This window comes from Nannospalax galili, unplaced genomic scaffold, assembly GCF_000622305.1.
Source record: "Nannospalax galili isolate Female #2095 unplaced genomic scaffold, S.galili_v1.0 scaffold132, whole genome shotgun sequence".
Lineage (NCBI taxonomy): Eukaryota > Metazoa > Chordata > Mammalia > Rodentia > Spalacidae > Nannospalax > Nannospalax galili.
In genome coordinates this window covers 1514673-1523857 of record NW_008332644.1, presented here as the reverse complement: position 1 = coordinate 1523857, position 9185 = coordinate 1514673, and the positions used below count along the sequence as shown (strand labels likewise).

Below are 9185 nucleotides of genomic sequence, written 5' to 3'. Positions count from 1 at the left end.
AGGGCTTATACTGAGTTCAATATTGTATAACTGTATTAATTCAACTGTGAACCTAGAAACTTGCAGCCACTTGTGAAAGAGATGTACTCTTGCTCTGGAGTATGTTACTGAATATGTTAAAGCTGTAATGAAATGCTTCTTCTAATCATGTAGTTATTAAAAATTTTTAAAAATGTGCATAAAACCTGTTCACAGCCCCAGCCCATTATGAGCGTTATTTAGTAATAAACATGGTAGTCAGACCAGTGAGAAACCCTGTCTCAGAAAGCAAGGCAGATGGTGCTTTAGGTTGACCTCTGGCCTTCACAGGCACGGACACACAGATACACCTGTACACATACATGGACATGTACACACACACACACACACACACACACACACACACACACTCCCCTGGTATAGATGGGAAAACTGAGACTCAGGCTTGTAAAAAGACTTGCTTAGGGTTAAGCAACCCATGGCTTTTGTGTATCCCCCTCCTCTGTTCTGTAGCCACCACTGGCTTCATGTCTGCAAGTCCAGTGCTGTACAGAAGACATGAAATCAGAGGGATACAGAGTCTTACCTGGTGTCCATAAGGCAAGGGCTGGTCACTTTTCCTATAATGAGCCAGATAGTAAATGTGTTTGTCTTTAAGCTGTGTTTTCTGATGCAGCTACTCGGCAAGTCCTCATGGGAAAAGAAGCTGAAGGCACTACATGAGCACATCAGTGAGGCCGTATCCCAATGAGACTTTGTCTCTGGAAACTGAAATTTGAATACTATCTGGAGTTCATGTCACATGGTGTCCATTTTTAAGTAACACTTTGTAGATATAAAAGCCATTCTTAGATTATGAGTCATGCAAAACCAGGCAACAGACAGGGTTTTGCTAACACTTGGTTTTGGTTTGTTGAGGGGAATCAATGAATACAAATAAGCTAGTCTCTCTCTCTCTCACACACACACACACACACACACACACACACGCATACACACACATACACATACACACACACACAGGGTTGGGGGGGAGGGTGTTAGCAGCTCTACAAAGATTCAACAGGCATAGGAGACAGTAATTCACTTTGAAGATAACTGAGGAGAGAATCTAAGGGACAAAGATCAGGAGTCCAAGCCTTCATTCAGGCTGACTTGATTTTACAGCCACATTTACCTCCTAGAATGGGCAGCAGTCTACATTTACCTTAAAAATTAAGGATGAAATGAGAGGTGGGTAAGGAAATCCATTTAGAGCAATAATTAGAAAGGACAGTGGTGGCTAGGGACTTGGTTTCAGCAGCCTAATTAAAACGATTTATAACTGCCCAGAAGATTCTCGTTTCCAGTCTATTGAGCCCATTTACACCTGCCATTGTCTATGTACGGCCATGAAAGATCACCTAATGGGTTCTATTCCGGGAACTCAGCAGACAGGCATGTACCATTCCTTAGCACACTTCTTTGTGGGCTACCTAAACACTGCCTAGGTTAGGGCTGAAGGATGTTGGTTACAGTGGTTCCATTACAGGATCTTTTAAATCAGTCTCACCAAGGCAACTTCCTTTCTGGGCTCCTTGGCCCTGGCTGAGAAGACAGGCTGTATGACTGCTCACAGCCACCAGCCAACCCAGTCCTCTCTTCAGACATTTGCAGCAGCAGCTCAGAGCAGCATGGAAGACCCCAGACAGTTACTAGGAGGATGAAATTTCATACAGAGAAGACAGATCATTTTTCTGCCAGGAGCTAATTTAACCACAGTACTTGAAATCCTTGAGTCCATCCCTGGTATCCTTAAATAACAAAAAGCTAGACTATTTCATGGGAATTCCAGAAGAACCCTCTTTCAGCCACTGGTGGTCCAGAAGTCTATACTCATGCCCATCCTGTACAGATTATGAACAAGACAGCCTTCTCAGTCATCCAGTTTCAGAATCAAGAATTAAAGCAAACCGTGGGAATCTGTTGATTTCCAATTAGCAGATTTGTCAAATTAAAAGTATATATACTTTGTAGAATAAATACTGGGCCACTGGAATCAGAGCACCTGTGTGGGCTGTGTAGTTACTTTGCTGCAGGTGATAACGTAAGTCTGAGGTCGGTTCCCTGCAAGCTGTCTTAAGCACAATTACTTTGATTGTTTTGATCAAAACATTGAACATTGGTTCAGAAAACTCTGTCAGACAGGTGGCTTAGAAAAGACCTCTAGTAGCTGCCAGGAATAGTTTGGACACCAGAGTGAGATGCAGGTATGAGGCTGGGTCAGAGGTGAGGCTAGAGTAGTGTCTAAACACATGCTGGTGGTAGTCCACTCCTTGTGACACAGGCCGTTGTTTGCCCAGGTGGCAACAAGTGCTGCCAAGGAAAAACTCAGACTTGGGAGGCATCCTCTGTCACGTGGTGAGTGGCCTGTTCACCCCTCAGCCAAGGAATCTTTGGTGCATTTGTCTACTTTTGACAACAGTTCTTTCATACTGGAGTTGCTGTAAGACTTTATAGAAGTGATATGTGAAAAGCCCTTAGCACACAGAGAAAACAGGTAAATCCCTTTCCTCGAACACACATCCTGCAGCTCTGCTCACTGAACTTGCTGATACGATCTTTTGTGTCTGTGACTATACAGTATTTAAGTAATCATGTCCTAGCTTCTTCATACAGGCTAAAAACCCATGTGCCATTAGTAAGACTAGTAAGAAAAAGAGCCAAAATTTGGAAATAAGGCTGGTGCAAGGTGTTCAGGAATCTGCACGTTGTTACTGAGCAGATCTATCCTCGGATGATTGCCCTCCACAAGGGGTAGCACCCTTACTCTGTAATACAGGCAGTATTTCTGAAGTTGTGTGTCTCTCTTGCAGCTACTCAACTCTGTCATTGCAAAACGAAACCATCACAGAGAATATACAGTTATGGGTATGTCATGTGCCTGATGCCAATAAAACAGGTGTCAGGCCTGATTGGCCCAGAACTTGCTGACCATGATTTTGGGGAGTGTGTAAATTCACTGTTTACTATTTGGCATAGAACTATAAATTTATGTGCTAACAGATTCAACCCCAGAGGTTGCCGTATATTGTTCTTTGGTCATAAACAAATTGCCTCTTACTTAGCAATCATATTTTAATGCATCTGTAACATGCACATAAATAATTCCTTAAACCCTCATAGGACCATCTTTTTTTCTTGCTATTTCCCTCATAAATGAATTAAATACATTTTTGACACGTTTACTTTATGCTTATAAAAGTAGTATTTTTTGTGATAAAACATTTTTTTCCTTTTTGGGGGAGGTATTTTTGAGACAGGGACTTCCTATAGCCCCAGCTGGCCTGGAACTCACTATGTAGACCAGGCCGCCCTCAGTCTCACAGAGATCCACCAGCTTCTGCCTCCTGAGTGCTGGGAAGTAGCCCCAGTTGACCTGGAGCTGGCTGTATTCACCAAGCTGACCTGATCACACAGAGATCCACCTGTCTCTAGAGTGCTGTGATTAAAGGTGTGGACCAACCAAGAGTAGTCTTTTTTTAAAACTTTTACAAATTATATTGGCATTTATAACTTCGTTTAGTTTTGAGAAATATACCATGTATTATACTGAGCACTTAGATGGCTTAAATACATTTATCTACTGGTCTATAAGACATATATTTTTACCCCTGTTTTGCACATAAGAAAAATAAAATATAGAGTTGTTAAATAGCTATTAATTAGTAGAACCTACATTTATTCCAGGTTTTTCCTCATTCCACAGCCTAACAACAAAATTTTCTTGCCATTCATGGAAAATAAACACCATTGACTTAAGTACAACCCTGTTTGACAGGGGTTTTCAGTTATAATTTCTGATTATAATCTGATTTCCAGAACCTAACATGGTTACAAAGGAGGCTGACGCCGAGACACGTACTCCCTCCTGACTGTAAACTGTGCTGCACTCTGGTTTTCTCTTGGTAGGTGTAGCGCCTCTCTCCCTTCCTCCACTGTACATACACACTGTTTTTCATGCTTTCTGCTTTCAGGTGACTTGAAAGAAGGGAAAAATAAGGCAGACAAGAAGGATCACCCCAACGTCGGAAATGATTCAAAGAAAACAGATGGTAAGAGTGTCGCTCCCATTAGACTTTTCCATAAAATGTGGAATTACTGAAATTTTGTTAGAATCATACCCACGATTGAAGGTAGTAGTTGTTAATATGTTCTTATATTCTACCCTGAAAAAAATACTTCATTGCACTTAAAGAGCACTATTATCTCTTTTTTCATCAAGTTACAAATTATTGCTCTAACTTTCCATCTCTACTGTCTCCATCACAAATACTTTCTAGATGCTTTAGTTTCTGCTTCTCATTCCTTAATGGTAAACTTCATAAAACCTCGATTGTGAACCTGTGGACTGTACAAAGTGATGGAGTAGCACACATTGCTAACATAGGAGTTTTTGGATCATTTATTATGCAACATAAATAGGAAATGTTTAATGTTTTTAGTTTTCACATTTTTCAAATATTTATTTATTTTTATCTTACGTGTATTCCTGGTTTGCCTGTGTGTGTGCATGGCTGGTGCCTGTGGAGCCAGAAGAGGCCGTTGGTTCCCCTGGACCTGAAGTTACTGATGATTGTGAGCTACCATGTGGATGCTGGGAAACAAACCCTTCTCCTGTGCAAGAGCAGCTAGTGCTCTTAACATTTGAGCCATCTCTCCAGCCCCAGTTTTCACAATTTTTTAATTTTAAATGAGTTTATTACTTTTGGTGAAAATGAACATGGGGATTTGTTCCATGTTGGATTAAGAATCTATGTTTACTTTTCTAGAATCCAGTTTCACCAATAAGAACAAATTGTAAACACAGTGACAATGCAGAGCCAGAGTTAGAATGAACTTGCAGGGCCAGAAATGGGTCTTTGGTGTCATAAATGGGCCTGCAGTGTCATGAATGGGCCTGTAATGTCATGAAAGGACTTGCAGTGTCATGAATGGGCCTCCAGTGTCATGAATGGGCCTGTAATGTCATGAATGGACTTGCAGTGTCATGAATGGGTCTGCACTGTCATGAATGGGCCTGCAGTGTCATGTGTTTCCTGAATGGGCTTGCAATGTGATACATCTCATGAATGGGACTGTAGTTCCATCCCTTTCCCGAATGGGCCTGTGATGTATTTCATGAATGGCACTTCATGGGTACAGCCTTAACTTTTCATAAACAGCCTCCCACTCTTCTAAAACCTGAGTTGAGTTCAGATTATATGATTTCCTCCCCCAACTCCTCAGCCTGGAACTACCAGACTGAGACGTTGCCCTTGCCTGTTGTATGGACTTTGCTATTACAGCTGTAACCCGGGCTCCTTTTGCTTACCCCTTCATGCATGGACATGGCATTCAGCTAAAGCAAGATTCTCTTTATATCTTATCTCCCTGGTAACAGCTTATTTGGTGCTAAGCTATTCAAATAATACATAAAATCAGTTTTCAAGCTACTCTTTCAGGAGCATTTAAAGAATTCACTTCAAGTGTCTTATCACACAGTACAGGGGAACTCACTCCTTGATTTTGTACTGACTTGTTTATGCAAAGAGAAATCCAACAAGCCAACTGTCCTGGGAATAATTGTGACTAAGAAGTGGATTTCATATAATTATGGTAGAATTCAAAATGGCGATTTCTTACTGAAATTCTCTTATGGAAAAGATTGCTCGTATGCCAGAGGCTCTTTATCAGGTATCATTAGACCGAGTCAAACAATGCTGCCCAGAACATGATGTCTGCTGTAACCCAGCACTAAGACACTTGCCCCAACCTGCATCTATCAACTGGCCATACTCTTACATCTGAATTCACACAGAATAGAATCAAGCCCCTAATTTTTAATATGGAAGCTTGACCTTCACAGATATTAAATTATTATTATTATTGATCATTGTTGAGACTCAAACCCAGTATCTGCACATGGTGAGCAAGAACTCTAACAATAAGCTGTATCCCTTACCCTCATTGAATTATGTTTATATAGCAGGCAAAATGCCAACCTACAGGCATTGTGGGTTAAAATTTATTAACTTTATAGACTTGTTTTTAACTGTGCCCTTTACAGTGAATTATTCCCAAGTATTTAAAATAATTAAATAGGTTGGGGTAGTGATGAAATAAGTTCTGCATTCTATAGCATGGATAACTAGAAAACATGACTGTTTGATGAGCAGGATTCTTGACCTGGTGTCTCAGTGAACTGGCTGCAGTAGAGACAGGCCCTGCCAACCGTTCTTTGCTTCAGCCCATGGTCCCAACTGCCACTGCCTCAAGAGAGACCAGTGTGCCCATATGCTTGCAAGTTTGTTTGAAAACACAGGGTGAATGGCTTTGAACCTGACATCAGTGATCATTAAAACTTCAGAATCATCATGACTTTGAGAATTGCACTTTGCTTACTTAGCTGTTTTAATCCAGGACAAAAGCAAATTCTTGGTGGTATGAAGTGGAAAAGAAATTGATGTGTTTCACTTGCCCTTTCTTTTTGGTCATTATAGCCCTCTACTTTAGAAAATTAATTAAAGAAGACCATATAGATCAGTATATATACTTTTTAAAAAACTATATAGAAATAACATTTGAAATATTTCTTTTTAGTAGATTTTCTTTTTTTTTTTAATTTTGGTCTCAACATTAGTCCTAGGTATGCCCATAAATAGGGAGCGTGTGGAAACCTGGTGGGATGGGATTCATGCAATAACAAAGGGCATAAGAGCTTATCAGAAAAACAAACTAAGGCAAACAGCTCATTGTAAAAGAAAGATTTTGACACCATGCAGGAATTCAGGGAGTGAAGAGTAGAAATGTGGTAGGAAAAGCATAAAAAAAAAAAAGGAAAGAAAGAAGCCTAGGCACTAGAGAAGCAAGGGAGGAGCACTGCAAACTCCCAGACCAAACAAACCAACTTCCGGAGACAGTCACCTCACAGGAGCTGCATGCAGTCTGAAGAGCCACAGAGTCTCAGTCAGCCTGGTAGCTACATATGAAATATTTGTTTTCTTGTCTAAATGGCGATTTGTCCCTGTGAATCGTTTGCGCTGGGTTTAATTTTGACCAACAGAAGCAACAATTATGTACATCTGTTCTGGACTTTATGAGAAGTCATTTGTTTTAAATATTATAAAAACAAAGGAATAATGCTTATAAACATTTGGATGAGCATTTACATCAGGGCCTGAATATTTGTTGATTCCTAGTCTTTGAAGGCTTTTTTAAAAAATAGATTATTGAGAATTTCATACATACATATAAGGTGTTTTGATCAAATCCGTGCCCACTCCATCCTCTCCAACTCCTCCCATATCTCCCCATCACTTTTTTTCTGATAAATTCATGTACTCTTTCTCCTTCTTTATTGTTTTTTGGGGGCTTTTGGATACTTTAACATTCCCCCTTCTGAAGAGGTAACCTTAAAACCTTTTAAGGATTAGATAAAAGCTCCCAAATACTTTCAAGATTTTTGGCCTTTGGAACGGAGCAGGTTGCTAAGAAGCCCAAGGACATGGTGAGTTTTAGCCAAGAAACTGGCTAATTTTCTTTGGGGTCTTTTTACCCTAACTGCCTAGCCGATTCCTACCTTCTATTCTTATCACACCATCCTCTGAAGAGGTTACCCAAATTGCCAATAGGGAATCAGGATGCAGACCGCTCTGGCTTCTTCCATGCTGAGCAGGGATGCAGGGTGAGGCAATTGGAGTACCCCTTCAGTGGGTCTATCTAAAAAACTCTCAAATTGCATAACTCTTATCTCCAGGCGGAAAAGAATGTCCTTGAATTGAGAATAGGAGATGTGAAGGAGAAGTAAAGGCAAGAGTAATTAGCATTACAAGTTCTAGACAGGGAACTAGAAAAAAGTTCGAATGGGGCAATTTTCAAATGTTCATATGTGAATCCATTGGAATTTCTTGACAAGGGCTTCCAAAAGCATCCCTCTATTGGGTTCCTCCTCATTTTTCTTTAGTCTCCCAAGGCTGGACTCTAGAGTGACGGATTCAGGGTTTGCTTTCAGGTATTTGATAGCTGTTGGAGTAGTTAGAATCAGTGTCAGTTCCTTCTCAAAGGCTTCTAGATAGGGGGAGAAAACAGATTTATCCATCATTTTAGAACAATAGCTGGTTGTCTCCCTTAGCTACAGGTGGGCACTACAGTATTGGAGACCGAGAAGTCTTACATCTGAACAGTACTTTCTGGTTAGGAACAAAATTATCAATGAGAATAATTGTCTAAATAGCTTTTCATTTAGACTTAAGCCTAATGTCTGGGAAGTGTAATCCCTTGAACTCTTAAAGAAATATACTGATGATTTTACTCTTTGGTTATACTTTCCTTTTGGCTGTTTAAGACCATAAAGTTGGCCCAAATAAATCAACTTATTTTTACACTTAAGGTTGATTAAGGATCTGTTCCTCAGGGGTCAATCACATGGGCTTGGGAGGAACCCGTGGCTCCTTTCTTTTACCAGTTCCATCTATGTGAAGATAAGTCAAAGGTCCTGCTCGACCATGTCTGGCTTCATTTGGAGGCATGAATGAGATGTTTCCTCTGAGTTGACCCTCCTCTTTGTAGGCTGGACACAGGTTCAAGTCTGTCTCCTGGGGTCTCCATGGCCTCCCTGAACAAGAGCAAAATCCTGTTAAATTCCAGGTCCTCGTAATAAGATGATGCTATACAGCAGTCCCTTCTGCATGAAATAACTACCATCATCATGACTTCAGCTGAGCCTGATTGCTAAACATCCTCACATTTGGGCTTGTTGACAGTTGTACTCATGCATTAAAGGAGGGCCAAGCAGGGTCATTGAACCCTCACTGCATTATCCAGCCACTCTTCCCAGCCAGCTGAATGTAATTTGACCCTAATCACACATGGCCTCCTGGATTTGGGGAGGGCTAAAGTATAAAATCTGGGGAAGGCTAGGAAGAGAAGGCATGACCCATGCTGGGTAAAGGCTTTCCAGTATGCATACCCTCAGGTCATACATACACCTCAGCAACTCGTTATCTCGGTAAGCTCAATAAATTCATTGGTTCCCCAGTAAAACTTTAATCAAACATTGGTTGGACACTAGAACCCTGAAAGGGAATAAGCATTGCTTAGCATCCCCAGGAAAAAGAGTCTTACAACAGATGGAAAATTTATTTATTTATTTATTTATGTATTTATTTTTGTTGTTTTTTTTTTTT

The 9185-nt window shown here is 40.5% G+C and overlaps 1 protein-coding gene across 10 annotated transcripts in view; it reads left to right on the top strand.

Annotated features, from left to right (window-relative positions):
- Positions 1–9185, top strand: part of Pde1c (phosphodiesterase 1C) — a 554512-nt gene that overhangs the window by 473405 nt on the left and 71922 nt on the right. For all 10 annotated transcript variants that reach the window (XR_003848641.1, XM_017796743.2, XM_029560849.1 and 7 more), the window contains one exon: positions 3996–4073. Coding sequence is in view for 9 of the 10 variants with exons in the window: in XM_017796743.2 (XP_017652232.1) it covers positions 3996–4073 (78 nt within the window). In the remaining variant the exon portion in view is untranslated. The remainder of the gene's footprint in view (positions 1–3995; positions 4074–9185) is intronic.